This window comes from Micromys minutus (genome assembly GCF_963924665.1).
Source record: "Micromys minutus genome assembly, chromosome: 7".
NCBI lineage: Eukaryota > Metazoa > Chordata > Mammalia > Rodentia > Muridae > Micromys > Micromys minutus.
In genome coordinates this window covers 51,431,300-51,451,587 of record NC_137976.1, presented here as the reverse complement: position 1 = coordinate 51,451,587, position 20,288 = coordinate 51,431,300, and the positions used below count along the sequence as shown (strand labels likewise).

At 39.9% G+C, this 20,288-nt stretch overlaps 1 protein-coding gene across 1 annotated transcript in view; it reads right to left on the bottom strand.

Moving 5' to 3' along the window:
* The window catches only part of GAP43 (growth associated protein 43), a gene marked incomplete at its 3' end in the record, with an annotated part of 85,756 nt that extends 66,855 nt beyond the window's left edge, over positions 1 to 18,901 (bottom strand). Inside the window, exon 1 of the mRNA XM_080919342.1 lies at positions 18,827 to 18,901. Coding sequence (XP_080775468.1) covers positions 18,827 to 18,856 — 30 coding nt within the window. The 5' untranslated portion in view covers positions 18,857 to 18,901. The remainder of the gene's footprint in view (positions 1 to 18,826) is intronic.
* Between the last annotated feature and the right edge of the window lie 1,387 nt (positions 18,902 to 20,288).

Here is a 20,288-nt window from a genome sequence, read left to right as displayed (position 1 = left end):
GGGGAAAGATAAAGGATTAAATGGCTTCTGTATCTTCCTGCCACATCAAAACTGTAAACTGGACTAAGGCTTGCTGAATGCACCCCACATTAGCAGAGCCACCATGTAACTTCCATGTCAAATGAAAAGCTTGGTAGAGGTAGGGCTTTGAGCAGGTCTGGGAAGTGAGTGAAGTGAGGTCATTAGTGAGGTCATCGTTAGAGCAGCCACAGGAACCGTACCTGCCATTGCTCCATCCCTACATTTCATCCTTCAGGTCTTCTACATTACTCCATGTGCTTCCAAATGTCCTGCATGGGTTACTTTAAAAAATTATACACATTTATAATGCACAGGTGTGAAGTTTATAAAATTCTAGCCACAACCCTGAGGACTAGCTAGAGTCATAATACAGCCAGGAACCACAAGGATTGTTCTGTTCACTTGGAAACATAAATCCTTTCTAGAAGATCTTGCTTGTTTTATCGTGAGTGTGTGTTGTAAATGTTAACCCTTTGAATATTATGCCAGAATGCAAACGAGACATAGGCAGATGCTTTATCATAGTGCTAAGGATGTCTCATGGTGCCAGACTTACTGCTTCCGGTTTGTTAACTTTCCTCATCCAGAGTCTGACCTCCTCCTACCTCTACCATTCATCACCCTGATAGTTCTGCCCAGAGACTATCGGGGGAAATGCAATAATCAGTCAAAGCCATATGATGCCAGTGGCAAAAGCAAGCAGCTCCCCAGCAGTGCCTGCAATAAATAAATAAATAAATAATACAGTCACGTTTGACAATTTAATGAGTATAAATTTATCACAGCAGGAAAATCCTCCCCAAATATTGAAACAATTAGGATGTAAAAGAAAAAGTAAATAAGCATTTTATAGTGGTAGGCAGAACCAATTGTTTTTTTTTTTTTTTTCCAATCCTCTTTGGCAATTCAGTCTATCACACATCTTACATTGACAGATAGACTAAAAGAAACATCTGAGACACTGTTAGTCATCCCGAAGGGACAGAAATCAGGAATGGCATGGGGAGAGGTGGAATAGATTCTCTAGTAGTTGCATGTCTTAGCTTTTTCTTATGTTTCAGCAGGCTCTAAACACGTGCATTTCAGCATTAGATGTGTATTTATTAAATCTCTCATATATGTCAGGCATTGCAGTTGGTTCCAGCAAACATACGTCACTCCCGGAGTCATGGAACCCAGCTCTCACGTGAGTGAGGAGAATATAATAGATCACTACCGAGAGTAGAAGCCATGGCTGGAGTTAAAGATGGAAGTGCATGAAAGGGGACAGGTGAGGATTGCGTGGTGTGTGCTATTTTGTATAAGGCAATGAGGAGTTTCTTTGAAGAGATTGAATAGCTGAGATGTTCGAGGACTTAAGGGAAACTGGTCATGAGTTTTTCTTGTGAACAAGCCTTTCTAATAAGGGGAGCACTCAGAACCAAAGCCCCAACATTATCAAAATTAACCAGATAAAAATTACTATTGTTTCAGGCCTGATTTCTGGACAGCGTTGAATCCAAGAGTCAATAGAACCTGGCTTGAGTTAGGATAATACTTGAGTACATGCCATCGATGGGAAGGCCATAGGAATGAATTCAAAACAAGCAGAAACCAAGAAAAAGTGGTCTGGGGAAACAAAATCAAGAGACCAGTTGGATAGAAGGTGGGTCCATCAGGAGCACAGCCACAGGACACATGACACAAATACTGAGAATAACTCTAAGTAGAGGTATTGCCTCTCTGCATAACGGACTGAAGGCTCTAGTGCTGCCTATGCCCAGCTCCCTCCGAGTGGACATCCTCCCCAGCCTAAGCAAGGCAGCCTCCCTCTTCTTTTTTGTTGCCCACAAATGTACAATATGTTAATTATGCCTGATTTCCAGACTTTGACAACCAATACATTTAGTCCTAAGGAGTGTTGAGGGCCAAGAATGTACAGAATTTAACCAGCAGCATTGATAACTCTTTCTTTTGGAACCAATTATGTGTCCAATGAACTCCATGCAACACACACACACACACACACACACACACACGCACGCACACACACAAGCACAGTACTCAATACAGAAACTAGTCTTCTGAGAAACTACAAAAAGATACCTAGATATATGATTCTTATTAACATGGATCAGTAGTAACACCAAAAAGAATAAGCTATAGCTAAAATTAAATGTGTATTACATGCCAGTCAGGCTTTAAGGTGTGTGTGTGTGTGTGTGTGTGTGTGTGTGTGTGTGTATACTCATTTAATCATTAAAATCTTTGGGGATTGTACTATTTTAAATTTTTAAACCTATAAATGTCATTTTGTTTACAAACATCACTTTCCAAACTTTTAAAACTGGCTAGACAGATTAATAAAATCATGTCAAAATATATTTTACGATATTTGAGAATAATATTGACTTCAGAAAATAGAGTCTTATTTTAAAAAGACTAATATAGAAATAATAGCCAAAAGGCAAAAAACAACAGAATAGTTTGTGGTCACCATTTGTAAAAGAACCATGTTCATTAATGGGCCACTTAAAGTCTGACATACGTTTTTAAAGTGCAAAGATATGAAGCTTCCAAAGATCTGTTGCATAATCTTATTATATCTCCTTCAAAGGATTAAGACTGATACAGGAAACAATTCTAGTTTGGCCCAAGATTAAGGTCCTTGAGCACTGACCATCTCAATATGGATGCTCTCTGGAAGATTGCTCATACATTAATGTTCCAAAACCTCCACTCTCTAGGATCATCAGCGGGCTTCAGGATCAGGTTGCTGAAACAGATTCCTGGACCACCAAACTTTGCCTTATCCAAAGCATCATATTTAAACCATATAATATTTGGGGGAGGGGTTGAGCAATACTTTTTTGTAAGCCAAGAGTATACTTGACTAAACAGCAATTTTGAATAGCTACTAATCCATAAGCACTTTTGTGTTCTATTATTCAATGGGAGCAATTAGCATTAGCTATACATTAGCTAGTGAAGATGTCAGTGTATCCTTAAAAGATTTAGTAAGATATTAGTAACTGGCTTTTAGGAATAGACCTAGTATGTGCATACATTATTCAGTGCCCTGTATAGTCTAAAGGATGAAAACTTAGGGATAGGACTTGAGATATTTCTAAAGAAACAATAATTATGTTACATATAAACTTATAAATGATAAAAACTGGAAAAGTGGCTCAGCAAGTAAGGTGCTGTCTATACATGCATGAGAGCTGAGTTCAAATCCCAGTCACCCATGTAAGATCTGGGCATGGTAGTGTAGATGTGTGAAGAAGGACAAGAAAATTCACAGGGATTGCTGGTCAACCTCTAACTCATTGGTGGGTCCTAAATTTAGTGAGAAACCCTATGAGTCTTGTAGAAAAGAAGGGCTTCAATGGGAGAGATAGAGGAAGAAAGAGAGTAATAGGCTTGAAAATGACCAAAATTCATTTTTATGCATACAGGAATTTGTCAAAGAACACAAAAACCACTGATGACCTAAACAATGGGGCGGAATGCAATTTTTAAAGCCATCAGACATTGACTGCTATCCTCCATATGCATGTGCACACACATGAACAAAAGCATAAGTGTATACAAATTTGTACACATACATAAATTATAGTAGTTTATATAGGCATATATATATACATACACACATGTGTGATCTATATATCTTTTATAATGTATGTTTTGTGTAGAAAAAGGCAAAAGAACTAAGAAGTTGCTATGGAAGTCACTATAGAGAATATACGTGAAGAAACACACTGGGAGGTTGGAACAATTGGAAGTGATTTTGTAAAATGCGTGATATTTCAGTAGACTATTTGGAAGTAGAATCTTGTTACAAGGAGTGGTGGAAAAACTATTTCAGGTCAGGAAGCTGTATCAGTTTTAACATTAGGAGGATTTTTATCAGCTTCTTTGAAGAAAGGTTAGAAATAATTGTCATCTTACTAGTCTGATTTCCTTAGACGCTGACCTGCAGAAATGTCACTAGAGTCTTGGGAAACCCCCACCCACCCCAAGTTCCACAGAATGCAGCCTAAGTGTGCTTTAATTGAAATAAATAATTTGTTGGTCAATCCTTGGACATCACATGACCATTGGTACCTTACTGTGCATTTATTGTGGCCTGAACCTGTGGTATGTTAATCAATGTAAGCATCGACTATGGAATTAAGAGCCTGGATTTGGAAGTAGTTTTATATTTCATCCCAGGGTTCTGTTCTGACAATTACCTAAAGGCATAATCTGTGAAGACTGGAGGCAGAGGAATGTGGGGTCAATAAAGCAGATGGAAAAACAAACAAAGAAACAACAAAACTTTTTTCTTCTGTAAATGGCTCTTTGTGGTTTTATCTCTCACTGGCTTGTCTCAGTTTTACCAGATCTCACCAAATAAATTTCAACAACATTGAATGCCTCTCTAATCTACTTTCTCAGCATCCCAAACTACTCATACATCTTCTCCACCTCCCACACAATTACCAAAATAAAAAGTGCACAACCGAGAAAGGTGACTCACAGCTTTTTCATCTTAAATCAGCTTCATCTTGCTTTTCTTGTAATCATTTGCTCTCTGAACAGGAAAATGATATTTTTTTGGTTCTTTCCAAATTTGACTTCCATATGCAATATATTCCAAAAGCAGTTAGTTTGGAGATTCTTTATTCTTATAGTTATTGCTTTAAAATTTACACTATCACTTCCTGAGGGGGTGATTCTTAAGAAGTACTAGTTTCCCTTGCAGATCGACAAAAAACAAAAAGAATATTTGTTTTCTATGTCAGAGAGCTGTTTAGTTTTTAAATGTCCTAATATTCGTCTTCCTTTGTGAGTCTCAGAACTGTGTTTACAAAAGAAAAGAGAATATTCCCCCTCACCAGAGTCCCATGAAACTCAATACCACTTCCCAGAGATCTTTTCTCTATGTGAAAGAGGTATTGTATATTGGAAAACCATCAACTTCCTGAACATTGGCGTGTCTACCCCTACACATTCATTCCTGGTAAAATCTACTAGTAGTTTCAGTTTGTTTTACTGGGTTTGAGAATGAGTACCAGAGACATGCCTATAAACAGATTATTTACATATTTATTTTATATAATACTATATATTTATTATGTGACCCGTGGTTGTGCATATAACCATAGGTCATATAATAAACAGCAAATTGAACAGGGTACCTGCATAAACAGTATAAAACCTAACAGTTTCAGATGCTATGAATGTGTAGAATGTTCAGGACTTGGTTTAAGATACAGAATTATTGACTGAGAAAACAATGCTGTGCATTTCAAGGTGACTATGCATCTGTAGTAAGATAGTAGTTGGTAGTGTCAGTAATGCTGTATTTCTGATCACAAAAAAACCCTTCTACAAAATGGTGACTGTTATTTGTTGAGGCAGCTAGCTGTCCCTACTTGGGTGAAATCTAGGTCTGTGTAGTGTTAGCTGTGTATGAGATATCTATTAGGCAACCTATTACGGACTGTCAGAATTGGGCAGTTTCTATGACTGATCAGTGGGTGTTTGGCAACCTTCATCTTAGTACTCACCAAATTTTGCCATGCTACAGTCTTCATTAAACACTAATATTTGTTCAGTTTTATGGGCTGTTTACTTATCTCCTATTTAATGGCACCCAACCAGTCACAGTCTATGCATGGTCAGTAAATGAAGCAAGACTCCTGCTCTAACAGAATTTCTATTTCAGAAAGAGATAGTGGCAGGTGTGCATATAGTGCCATGGGGTATGGTAGAGTAGTATGCAGGAAACTGAGAGAGGATTACCGCACTTGAGTAACAATCCTGTCATGTAGATAAGGAGTCGAAGGGGGGCTCTAATAAAAAAAAAGAGCATTGAGGAAGAAAAAGGGGTTAATGAATTAATGTACACCATTCATTGACACCACAGACTGCAATAAATCTAATATAAATTAGATAGCCTGGAAGTTTGAAAGGTAGTTAGGGTCAAGAAGGTCAACAAAATATTTCTTCTGATTCAGACTTTGAGCAACCTTAAAAACAGAAGAAATGTGGTGTTTCCAAAGTAACTCATACACTGCTCAGATGAGAAAAACCCTTTCAGTGAAGAGTTGAAAAAAATTCTCGGCTTGGGGAGCCACATATGCAAACAGCTTGGAGAGAAGTCGCTCTTGATGTGTCTTATAAATTAAAGTAAGAAGATTCGATGGCCAGAAAAGACTGAATCTAAGAAATGAGAGAACTAAAGGCCTATAGGTAGCAGTTTAAAGGGCCTCGGTAATTATGCGTTTGGTTTGGATTGTAGGGTCAGAGGAAACATGTCAGAGACACACATTTTGAAAGACACTTTTAAGATATGATTCTGGCTTCTGAAAAAAGAATGAAAATTCTATTGAGAATATAAGGCAAACTAAAAGGCAGACTATATTTTTTGGATTCTACCATCAATGACTGCAGTAGAGATGACTGGGGAAGAAGGAGAGGCTGAATGAGAACAGCTTGGGGGTAGAAAATGGAGGAAAGGGGGGGTAAATATATACTTAATATATTTATTTATTTATTCATTAATTCATCTGTTCATTAATTTATTTATTTCTGTTTTCATAAAAACTAGGAGTGCCCATAAGAATCTGATAATGGAAAAGACTGGAGTGTCTGGTTTATGAATTACCTGACTAGATGAGAAAATAGTTTAATTAAGAGATCAGGGCTTATTTCCAAGGGACAGTTAATAAGAAAGCCTCTAGAAAGTAACCTCTGGAGAGACTGGGAATTCTCCAGGTTAAGGCTCACAGATCCACATGAGAGGTGTGGCCATGGGTGAGACCTCTCATGTGCCCTGCCCTGCATTATGTCATAACAATGACAAAAAAAAAAAAAAACTTAGTAACAACGTTTGTGCAGATTGATAGAAAAAAAGTAAGAAGCTACAGTGAAGTTGAACAAGGATATGCTAACAAAACAGAGGAAAATTCTGGCAGAAATGTACATGATGGGGGTCAAGAAAATAGACTCGAGAGAGGCATTGTTCATAATTTTGAACATTCTAAAGAGGTCAGATAATATAGTTCCATATGTCTTCCTGAGGCTCTACTGTGCAACATCTTCGAGTCTAATAGAGAGTTCACCACAGAGTATATATTAATCAATATTTTAATCAATGCGTTTTGAGCCAGATGATATACTAGGTATACATAATCTTCAATGTTTGTAAGCTAATTATGGGATCGGGTACAAATAAATACACATGATAATCATGTAAATTTCTGCCCAATGAGGGTCAAGGATGAGTTCACACACACTACAGGAAATCTAGGGATGGTGGTGGTGTGGGACAGCCTTGGAGAACCAAAACAGTAGGTGAAATCATTGTAAGTGGAGAGAAACTCTCCATTCCAGTAGGAGGGTTGGAAGAGATTTAACCATGAAAAGAGGCTTTGTAAAGCAGTGATAATGAGAATGAGAAGAAGTGGAGGACAGCTAGTACTTCAGTTCATACCAAGGGTGGTGAGACAGAGTCCAAGGGAAAGTTAAGTTTTTCTATAGAATATGCAGTGCATTTTCTAAAATAAAGACAAAAAAAACATTTCGAATATCTGAAAATCTCATATGAAAAAAAGTTGATCTTTTTTGCTAGTTCACCTTTTATTACTTTAGATGAAATTATATATATATATATATAACTCTATCTCTATGTCTCTGTCTCTGTCTGTCTGTCTGTCTGTCTCTCTCTCTCTCTCTCTCCCCCCCCTCTCTCACACACACACACACACACAAACATTCATCCCTTATTATTCACACAGTCAATTTTCAGTGTTATTAGATTACTGATTCAGGAAAAACTCTAAGTTTCATGGCAGAAAACTCTAAGTTGCTAAAGGTTCTTATGATAACAACGTAATCATTTATATTACTATTCAAAGATCAATATTTTTTTCTTTTAAATATGAATTTAGACTCAAAATAAAGAAGTATATTTGAACACATTTATAATACATATCCTTGGTTTGCTTTCTGAATATTATTTCTCTTGGGTGTTTTGTTTCTAAGATGAGGTTCTGGAGTAGAATCTGGATTATTTGTGATCATCACTGTTCTTATGGAATATTTTATTAGAAAACCATTTGATTCTGTTTTATAATTGCAACCTTTTTAATTGTACAAACTCTCCATTTCACCTCTTTCAGGTTAAGGAATTAAGGTCAAATCTAGTATGGAATGTGTAAGATATTAAGTCTTGTCCTCTAAGGTAAAAGATAGTCGATCACTTTATGCCTCTGAATTCAAAGCAATTGAAGCCCTCAAGAAACTTCAATAGACAACTTATTTGAACAAATGTACAATCCCAGCACAGATGTCCAAGAGTTGACTTTCCAGATCACAGCAAAAATAAGCCCAGCCTTCCAATTGTTTTTTCACAAATTCTTGAGTACTGAAGAAATCCTACAGAAGAGACTCACAAAAATGTTTAAACCAGTTTGCTACTCAATAAAAAGTTGGTTATTTTTTAGTGAAACAATATTGTTCTCTCCTTCATGCATACTTTTTAAAACTTGAAATTAAAAATAAATATCCCAGAAAACTGTGATTATGAAGAAAAGTTCTCCACATTTCTATATAAAGATAAAATGAAAGCATTTATAATAAATTTCCATTTATTTCTTCTTCCCATTCACATAAAATGTTACTTTTCTCTGTTTAAAGTGGAGGGACTTTGAAATGTAACATCCATCCCCAACATCTTCAACCTACTCAACACCAACTCCTTTTCTTCTGTTATAACCAACAAACACACTAAAAGTCGGGATAACCTAAGGGAACTACCCTGAAGAATAAAGAATATACAACAACTAGACACAATTATCTGAGAAATGAACCTCAAATTTAGTAAATAAAAAACTGAAAATATGTTAAATTCCCATTCTTCAGATAGTAGAGGGATTAGAATAGAATTATATTCTTCATTTTCAGGGATTAGCTATTCTGAGGTCTTGCATCCTCAAATTTGCATATCTCTTTAGGTGAATTGGGTTGTAAGCCACAGGGAGGTAAGAATGGGCTGAGGATATACACTCTGACAACTGATAGTCAAGCTAAGTTTCTAGGCTCCTTATGCTAAGATGCTCTAGTGCTGATTCCTGGGTTTGCATAAGCTCTGAAGTTCATTTTATTTATTCTTGTCTTTGTCTCATGAGCTCTTTTAAGCAACCATTAATGGGAAGATATTGGGTTTCTTTTTCCCAATTTCCATTTAAAAACAACATTTTAAATAGCTATTGGAACAGGGATTACAAATAATAGATGTGAGGCTAATTACCAACATTCTACATTTAGAGCAAACTAGTGCATATGGAGACAATGGTTCAATATTTCAGAAAGTGCCAATCCGCTAAAAATAGATAAATATGGTGATGATTGCTGGAATTAATTCAAGAACATTCAAAATGAGATGACTAATATCAAGGAGTAGTGCTTTTCTGGTATAAATTGAGTAAATCTGTTTTACATCCAATATTGCCCAATTCTTAGGTAGGAACTGATTTCATAGAGTGATTCTGGAAACTAAAGAGTTAGAACAAAGCTATGTCATCAAGAACATATGACAGTTTGGATTCCTCTTTGAACCCTGGTACCTGGTGCCTCTAGGCTCCTAAAAGACAGTAGAAATCTAGTGTTTGTCATCTCCAGGCATAGAAATTAGTTCCAACCTTTTTATCAGGTGTAAAAAATCAACTATCTGTGAGATAACCATTTCCTTTTAGAAACCTACCAATAAGGGTATTGTAGTGGTATGATTGAGAAATGTCCCCTGTAAACTTGTGTATAGAAGCTTGGTCCCTAGTTGGTACTATCATTGGAGGGAGTTGTAGAATTATTAAGAAGAGAGGCATTGCTGGAGGAAGTGCATCACAGGGTATCTCAGGGTTTATAGTGGTCCCTGCTTCTCTTTCTTTGCTTCTTGTGCATGGATGAGAGATTGATCTGCCAGCCTCCTGCTCATCCTGCTGTCATGGTTTCCTGACATCATCGTGCCTTACTATCATTATGTCTATGCCTCTGGACCCAGAAGCCAAAGGGAATCCTATTCTCCCTAAGCTGCTTTGGGCCAGGTACTGAATCACAGCAACAGAAGGGATAAAGGATTAGTAAAAGAGGCAGCAAAACTAACAGCATCCCAAAGGGAAAATCAGTGATGGACCACAGTTGAGGCAGAGCCTTCCTGACCAAGGTAGCTGCTCTGTGGTAGGTATGTGGAAATACAGGCAGACTCTTTCTAAGCTTTGCCTCTCTCCCACAGGTGTGGGCTTCCAGAAACAACTATGTACCTTAGGCTTTCATACAGTAAGAGAGAACTGTCTGAATGGTAGTAGCTGATCCAAGCAACAAGACCAACAAATTGTTCCCTCTCTCTCATTCCTTTTCTCTCCATATCATTATAATCAAAGGAGAGAAACTGGGTCCTGGGAACTGACTGTTTTAAATGAGAAGACTAGGGGGGAGGGGCCTTGCTTTTCTTCTGTTAGGATTTACACATCTGCACTAATTGCTTTTATAGTCTTGGATTTAATTTTATTTTAAATTCATAGGATCTTTAGTTTCCTTCAAACAGATTATTTTCATGGATACTTAAAGTCAGATTCTTGTAGTTATACCTAATCAAAAGGTTCATAAATATCAGAAGAGATGAGACACACACAGAGAAAGATTAAAGGTGATGTTAACCATTAATAAACTATATGAACAACTGAATAAATTATTTTCTTCTGAACAGCAGTTTATTCCTGGGTACCACTAGCATACTTTCTATTATAAGCCATTATGGGATCATTTATGTAAAATGTGTGATACTGATTTTCTTATGTTAAATGTTTGGCTTCTAGGAGAGTCAGAATCTTTGTATTAACATGTTCTAATTATTGTATTTTAAAATAATTCCCAATATTTTCTACAAATATAAAAGTCAGTTTCTGGGGTGGGAGTAGGGTTGCAGAATTCATTTGCTTTGTGTGAAATTTGACAAATTTTGTTATGTTAAACAGGTAACTTTTCCCAGTCCTAACCATGGACACAAGAGAACTGAACTGTTTTTTATAGAGATCCTGGGGATGGAGAAGATTACTAATAGCATTTAGAGTTGAGTTTTAAAAGATTCAGGATTCCATGCATTGGTGATCAAGGATTATTAGTGGCACACCAAAAAGATCTGAAACCATTATAAAAATGGTACCAAGTGAGAATCTGCTGAGCTGCCAACCAGGCTGCATCTCCATCTTTCAGGCTCCAGAGAAGCCCTACCTTCCCCCACCCTCTTCTGCCTGGCTGGGCCCTCATGTGATGGATGTGAGCACAGCATGTGTGCTAACACTCAGAAGCCAGTTTGGAGGTGAAGTGTGGGGTGAGGGTGTCAGGGCAAGCAGCAGACAGCAAATGGAGATGAGATTGGCATATGAAATGGGGGGGGGGAAACAGTGGATATTTCTCATGTTCCTGATAATTATCTGAATTTTGTCAGTCAGGTTTTCAAAATAAATGATAAATGATAAAGATCCTCTATGCACTCATCCATTCATGTGGTTAATATTTCATAGAGAATACAAGTGGTATATTGTAGGTATATATATATACATATACATACACACACACACACACACACACACACACACACACACACACACACACACATTATACAGATAGCAATGGTACTTCTTGTTTATGTAGCACCATGAAGACTTTAAGGAGAATAAAAAAGGCATTGTTTACAAGATATTTTTATTTTTATCACTTTATTTGAGCCTCATACCAACCTAGTCAGGAAAGTGAGTCAGGATTTGGAGGCTTTTATTATGCCCATTAATTCAGATGAACAAACTGAGGCTCAAAGAGATTAAGTTACTTACCTAAGATCACAGGACAAGCAATTGTCAGAGCCAGGTCTAGAACCCAGGGGAGGGATTTATTCCACTACAAAGACATGGAACAGGACATTAAACAAAGAACATCTAAGAAATCAAGATCTGTAACTAATTGAGGGTTGGAAATGTGAAATTACACAGTCTCACACTAAATCCAAAATGACTTTAAGTATGCCACTCTAACCAAATAGGACAGAGAACTGTAACTTCAACCATAGCCACTCTGCTAGAAATACCAATAGCATTGAGCAGGATACCCAGTCTGCTCTGAATGGGTACTCAGGAATGCCCTTGGTGTTAAACCATCTCTCCCCAGATCTCATCATGTTGAGCCCTCCATCCCTGCATGCATCCCATCAAGTATATGCCAAGTGAGAGTCCACTTTGTACTAGGCATTTATTATATTAAATGCCAAATCAGCCCCAGGTTAACCTAAAACATGCATTGGAAAGTTGGAAAGGTGGGCAAGACACACTTTTTCTTAATGTTCTTCTCTCATAGCTTCATACACCAAGCTCTAGCAGAAACTGGTACACTAATCTGAAAATCTTTTGCATTGCAGGGAAGGAGAAAGGAACAAGAAACCTCTAAGCCAAAGAGGGTGGAGCACCAATTGGAGACAAGACAAGGCATCATGGCTGAGAAACATTATACAACTTTGGATGAACTATGGAACATGAACTTCACCTACAATTTTTTTAAATCTTGATTCTTCTCTCAAAGATATCTCAACTAGGCTACTAGAACAGACCACTTGAAGTCATGGAAATATGTGGGTGCAATCTTCCGCATCCTGGATGCCATAGGCTTGCACCAGGATCCAAATCCTTTGAAATCTCCAAGACTAAAATAGATTCAAATGGCCAATTGCTGTATATTTAACACAGGTTTAAGAGACTGCTTACTGTTCAGCCTCCCTTCAGCTCCACATGTGATGTGAGTGGGTAGATATTATTATTCAGGTAGTTCAGTGGGAAAGGAAAGACTTTCAAATGTAGGTAAAATTTCTTCTTCATTTCTTCATCACATGCTAAAGGTACATACTGCATAAATAGATCACCTACAAGCAGAAGAAGATGAACACAGGGTCTTTTGTAATAGGTGTAAGACAAAGTAAGGATCATGGATACAAAAAAAGGTCACATGGAGATGCAAGAATTTAGTAGCCATAGCTAGACTGAGATTCTTCACCTCTGAGGATGGAGCTGGCATATTGGTCATTAGGAGTGGTCAGTGTGGTAAGGACATCTCCAGATAGATCCAGCTAAGGCAGTTTAGAGAAATGCAGACTACAAATTGATTAATTTGGTGCTTGCTTACATTAAAAAGGAAGTCTGCCATGTCTGTATGTTTGTAGCCACAGTAAAGATAATGGATGGAAAGAGGATAAAATTTTGTTGTATTTTTTTCACAAGAAGCTTACAAGTTGGACACAGGTACATATTTTTTTAAAAACGAACACTATGTTGTACAGCAAGTAGAGTTAGTTCACAATGCAGTACGCTCATAAAAAATAGCCAAAGAGGTTCACTTATGGAAGCGTGGATTTAAAGAGCTAACTCTTGTTAGAGAAATAAACTGTCCCAGGCAGTGGAAGAAGTATAAAGTGACAGAAGACTGGAGGCGAGAAGGAGGAAGTATCTAACGGTGACCCTGTGAAGAGGGGCGGGGCTTGGTCATGCTGGGCATGCTGAAGGCTTACTTGGTAGTTTGCTGCCAACAGGGAGACATTATGGAACTTTAATGAGGAAATTAGCATGAGCAGATTTACATGAGGTAAAGTCAGGTTGTCTGTTGTTTGCATGGAGACTGAAGAGAGAAAATGTGTGGAACTGGGGTCCATACAGGCAGCTGTTGGCCAAATGAAAGCTAATGAAAAGACTGAGCAAGGTTACTACTGCTACAAACAGGTAAGTGTGGAAAAGCAGAGAATAGATTCAACATCTTTTTAACTAGAGTCAAAAGATTCTGTACCTGAATGTGGGGATTGGAAGGAAGGACCACATTCGGAACATATCCTAGGTTTCTAGAGCTCTGAGGATGGGTGGACATTGCTAAAGCAACGGAGCAGGGAGTCCAAGAGTGGTCCAAACCAGAGGACACCTGATCCAGCACACAGGAGAAAGTGGGGTTTTCTGAAAAGCTTCTATAGGTCAGAGGTCAAGATAGACCTCTGGAAACTGTAGGACAAGGCTGAAGCTCTGAATGTGAATGTGTGGAACTGGCATTAATGGGTGGAATGACAGAAAAACCAAGAGGACAGATGGAAAGCCATTGTCCTCAGAAAAGGGTGTGAAAAGAGGCATTACATGAGTTTTTAAAGGTCCTGTTTGAGGACAGGAGGTGTTGGAAGAATTATCCAGGAAAGACAGACGGCAGAGTAACAGAAGGCATGCCACAGCATCCAAGTAAGATGTAAGCTAACTGCTGACCTGAAATGCTACTTTGTGACTGTGGAGTCGTGCGAACTGAGGCCTCTTTACGGTAGGTACAATAGTGAATGGTGGGCGAGACACGAGCATGGGATGCTTTTAGAAACCTTGTTCCATCTCATCTGGAAGTAAGATGGAACCTGTAGAGATGGGCATGCAGTCAGAAGAGTCTAGAACAGAGGAGATGAGGCACATTCGTGGGCCACGGGGAAACCAGCTAAAAACTTCACACATTTGAGGGATCTCGAGGGGAGGGACAGGAGTCGGTGAGAAAACTCAGAAAAGAGCAAGACCTCAGTGTGAACAGGAGTAACATCTCTAGTAGAAAAAAGAGCAAGTCTTCCTTGGCAGTTGTGGGGGGAAAAGTCCTGTCCGGATTGGAGAAAATTCTTATAACACCCTTTAAGGGAAGTGGGTGGGGCAGTATATGGGACAACTTGTCTACACTTCATAATCCAAGAGGCAGGATGCTGACCAAATTTACCCTCTTTGGTTTACAAGTGACAGTTTCTCTCTTAGAATTAACCGAGAAGTGAAAGGGTTAAAAGCCATACCTGCTTTCTATAAAATTTGAGAGAGGTTTCTCTTGAAATTCATTTCGCAGAGAAAAATTTTAGATGTCTCTTAAAGTCAATAAGACCAGTGCTGAGGAGGGAGGTGGGGCTGTGAGTACAATGAGTTAATTCGGAGCTCCATGATTGGCTGAAAGCCCTCCGCCCCGCCCCTTCCCTATGGGACCAAGTAAAACTGTGAAGTCTGTGGAATGATCCTGCCCCAGGCATGTCACTAGTAATTTCAGGATGACAGAAGAAGACCCTGGGCCATCCTCCCTCTTGGTGAGCAGGAACTTTGCCCTTAACTTGCCACATCAAAGGAGGTTTCTGCAGTTTTCTCCAGCTCAGCAAGAAGGAAAATTAACCCTGTGTTTTCTTCTTCCAGTTGCCTCAGCATAGCTAGCAAGCATAGCATAGGCAGGGAGCATGGTGACATTCAGAGCACTTCATTAGCATGAAGGATCAGGGGTCACTGTGCACATGGCACGGTATAACTTTAATAATGAGAAATCCACATCGCTAAGTTCACCACAAACTGGGAAAGGCTCTCTAAAGTCCCAATGATTTGGGAAGGGGAGAAAAAAAAAAAAAAAACCCTTTTAAATAATTTTTTCTGTTCAATGTTGGAAACATATGGAGACACCATGATTGTTAAAGATGGACAGTTTCAATTATATTAAGTAGAAGACCTCCACTGAATCAATTCTCTACGTCCCTGGATGACACTGGGTGTGGCTCAGAGAGACTGATCAGGAATCCAGTTTCTTACTAGAAAGAATGGTCCCCACCCAGCAGCAGGGCTGGGCTCCTCCACACCTCCCGATGCTGTCAGGGAGTGGGGGCAGATGCCAGCAGAGTGAGAGGTGGGGACAGGTCTGCTTGCTGGCTTGCAGGGTAATTTTTTAACACTTAAGCTACAAATTAAAGCCATTATTTTTAAACAAAGGAAACATCTCACTTTTTCCCCCTCTGTAGACTATCACACCTTGCAAGTTTTTAATCCTCTGCAATATGCATGGTAATTGAGCTATTTAAAGTCAGCCTCAAGATATTTGAAAATCATGAGCCAATAAAATCTCCAGAATTCTTTTATTTTAACCCCCCTTCACCGACTCCCTTCTAGACTCCCTCCCCATCCTTCTTTTGGCTTAAATAATGCACAGTGGTAAGTAATGGCTACTAGAAATCACTTAAGTATTCCTCACACCCACTGACAATGTATTACAACTTAGAAATGTCTGAGACTGCTTGTGTTTGCTGCTCAAGTGGAAGGGGAAGGAAGTGCAGGCCCTCAGTCCCCCTCCCACACTGCTGCTGGATTTCATGGGTGTGGCAGAGTTAGACCTTTGCAGGTCTGTGCCTTGGTTTTCTTTTTTCTTTTTTTTTTAAATCCCTGTTAAGAGCTGGAATGATGAACACCTTTCAGAAGAAGGGGTGAAACGCTTAGATTCTGACTGGAAATGATAGAGGGTGATTTCACCAGAAGGAAACCTGCACGAGACTCAAGTATCCATACTATATGAACACCAGTCAATGCAATAGGAGCCCACGCCCTGAAGACACCATTTCCTTCTGTCTGGTTTAATGATACCTTCAATACTGACATATGCAAATGACACATAATGTTGCTACACGGGAGCACATAACCATTTCATACCTAAGAACCTATTCATAAAATATGTGGATAGAGAGGACCATTTCTATACATTCCATTTCCTCCTTTGCATCAGTGATGCGAAAGCCCAGGGAGGCATGTGAAATCCATACAGAGTACATGCGTAATGGTTGCACGGGAAGTATGTGCTTGCTATACACATTTACATGCAAATTCCTACAAGTCCCTAAACACGTAATTTCATCCTCATCACTTCCCACATCAGAGTGAGTGCTCCGGGCTGTCAGTGAGAGGAAGCCAGTGGAAGCAGCTGTCCTCCTCCTTTTGGGAGGGAATTCCTTTAGCCCCAATTCCCTGTGTAAGAAGCTTGCTTGGTTCCTTTTACTGAAGGGGATGTGTGGATACTCCCATGCATAAAAATAGGGTGGGAACAAGCTGTCAGCCAGCACACTTTTCTTTCCAAAACCCAAGCCTTTCAACTGAATAGCACTGGTCTCCTCCAGGCTCCACCTTCGAAAATTGTATTTTACCAGCTGGCCAGTGCAGTCATCTCCAACCTTTTGCTGAGGGTGTGCTTAACCCCTGGCTCCTGTATCTGCTGCCTTCATATATTTAAATGAAAGAAGACATGGGAATAAATGTTTTACAAATGTTCCAATGGAAGTATCAGTTTCTGGAACCAAGAACAGATAGAGAAATACAGCCAGCAACAACCCCCCCCCCCCAACCCCGCCTTGACAGACTTTTCTCTGTTCACCCTTTCCTAACCAAGGATCTGCATGTATTCATCTGTGTGTCTGTTTATTGTGGGCTTGCTTCTTCTCTAGCTTTTACCTCTTTTTTCCCTCATCCTTCCTCCTCCCCACTCCCCAACCCTCCTTCCAGGGCGCTGGCTACATGTGGCCAGGCTGAAGGGCTGTTTCCTCTGCACCCACCTCCATCCACTTTGGACTCGGAAAGTGTAGAACAAATTGTCTAATTTCCAATACCTGCACAAGAATCATGCCAAATGCCCCTCTCTTGCACCCTGTCCTTAAGGTAATCCGTTTGCAGGGGGTTCTACAACCAAGACTGCCATCCCACCCCACCCTGAAATGAGCACACTCGCACACAGGCACACACACACACTCACTCACTCACTCACTTACTCACTCACTCAAACCCCACACCCATTTTTTTTTTCTTAACCTTGTCTAAAAATCACTCAAACGTGCTCCTAGAAGTGTTTGAAGGCTGCGTTTAGAGAGCATTACTTCACTGTGGATGCCTGCAGGATCCGCTTCTCACATCTCTCCACCCTCACCTCAATTAAGTTTCTAAAACGTCTTTCAAGAAATAAGTGAGCAATTTTGAAATAAACGGGGGGGGGGAAATATCTAGGCGGTGGGGGAGGGGAGGGGAGGCTTGGGATTCTAGCTCATCTTGGAGGCGTCCCTCCTCCTGATGAACCCGAGTCACCCTCCTCCAGGATACTAACACACCTCTGGTCACTGCTAATGCCAGGAAAGACTCACAGGAAGGGGGTGGAGGGGGGAGAAAAAAGCCCGGTTTCCAACAGGTAATACTGGCTCGGCTCCCCTTTCCCATCCCATCTAAGCTCAAAGCTCCTAGGGGCGTGGTCCACCCTCTTCCCGGACCAGCTGGCGCACAATCTCAGGAAGGGGATTTTCCCCCTCCGCGTAGCCAGTTCTCCCCCAACCCTTGTTGCCTTTAGGCTCTCTTTAAAAATAAAATTAAATTTAAAAATCTCCTAAATCAGTTTCATTCATTCATTAAATAAATAACTAAAACGTTCACAGTTTCCCCACATACACCTGCGCCCTTTGAAGCTCATGCAAGCACGAAATCAGGTATCTTCCGCAGCACGTGTGAGAAAATTTGAATCACGGAACAGGCAATGCTGAAATGTGAATATAATTCCCCCCAAACCACGTTTTTCACAAATAATCTAAAGAATAGCGTTCTGATCTCGTAGATGTAGCCCGCATCGTCCCCACACCCCTTTCTGCATCCACACCCTCAGGACCAAAGACCTAGCCGCTGAGCACTTTCTAATAGGCGAGGGGAATCATATTTCCAGCCAAGCCGGCATATTTCTCTACCCTCACCCTAATTAGTAGCAGCATCCCAAAAACCAGAACATGAAAGGCAGAAAAGAATAAAGCTGAGATGCAACCATCAGTTACCATATGCTAAGGAAACCAGAGCACCATGCCAGGGCAGAAGCAGTTTTTTTTTTAAAAAATTTTTTTTCTGCCTTTCACGGGAAAATATTGTACTCCGGTAATTTCACAACAGCAAAGAAGTGAAAAAATCTTTAGCTCTACCTGTTTGGTTCTTCTCATACAGCACAGCATGGTGGTATCTTCCCCTGCCTTCTTCCTGCCTTCTCTCCTTTCCTCCTCTCTTCCTTATTCCCCCCCTCTCCACCTCTTTTCAGCTCGCTTGCTCACTCGCTCTCTCGCGCTAGCGCGCTCTCCCTCCCTCCCTCCCTCCCTCTCCCTCTCTCTTCCTCTCTCTCCCTCACACACACCAGGGCAGTTAGCAGCAACTGTAAGGTCCACAGCTATTGCTCACCGCACATGCACATCTCTCTCTCTCTCTCTCTCTCTCTTTCTCTCTCTCTCTCTCTCTCTCTCTCTCTCTCTCTCTCTCTCTCTCTCTCTCTCTCTCTCTCTCTCTCTCTCTCTTTCTCTCTCTCTCTCCTCCCTCCTTCTCTTTCCTCTCTCCTTTTTCTTCTTCTCTCTTCTCTCCACTCCCCACCCAATTTTTTTCTTCTTTCTCCCTGGGTCCCTTTCTCAGAATTGTTCACTAGATTCCAGTGACTAATCACTTCCCGTAGCCCCTACCCCCATTTCTAGACAGTCGCCCCCTCCCAGTCCCCTGCCAGCCTCATGAATATTTAAACACCTCCAATCTGGACCCAATTACCCACCGACTTTTCGCACTGCATCTGAGGGCTATGGGGTGGGGGTAGAGAAGGATATTCCAGACAGTTGGAAAGATTGGATGGAACATGTTTTAGGGAAGTGGGGCCTGAGGAATGCCTGCATTTCTTTCCTAACTCTCCTCTTTCCCAGTACCACAAGAAGGGAAATGCAAAGAGGAACTAGAGGTGCACATAAGTTACAGCTGCCATTAGATTTTATGTGCAGTTGATAATCATGGAGGTTCAGATTCCTCCAAACTAACTGAATTTATTTATATAACCTAAATGCACATATATGATATGCTTAGATATGCACACACATGCCATCTATGCTCCCCTACACTACACACACACATACACACACATACATATACATATATATACACACAGAGAGAGAAAACTTAAGAATTGCAAGTATTTGAATGTGGAAAAAACTATTGTCTAGGAATTAGCATCCATATCTAAACCTCATAGTGGGTTTTTTGCTTATGCTCACAGCTTATTTGACAATTGTGGCTCCTTCTAATTTTACTGAAAAAACAAAAAACAAAAAAGCTTAGTATCTGAATGATAGGTTTCTGTAACACTGACAGTGATGTCTTACAATTTGAACAGAGTGGATACTAGTAAACTCTTGAGGAAAAGATGCATACTGTGAAGTCTACCTCAGTTTGTACTCATGCCTTCCCTAATTTTGGGGGACATGTGTGACTTGTAAATTTGTATTGTGCCAGGTTTAGACATTTGGTATTGTGTGGACTTGGAGAGCCCTTTACATATCTCTGTAAAGTGGATATAACAATGTCAGTCTTGCCAACATGTTTTAGGATGGAATACAATGAGGCTCAAGACACACTGGA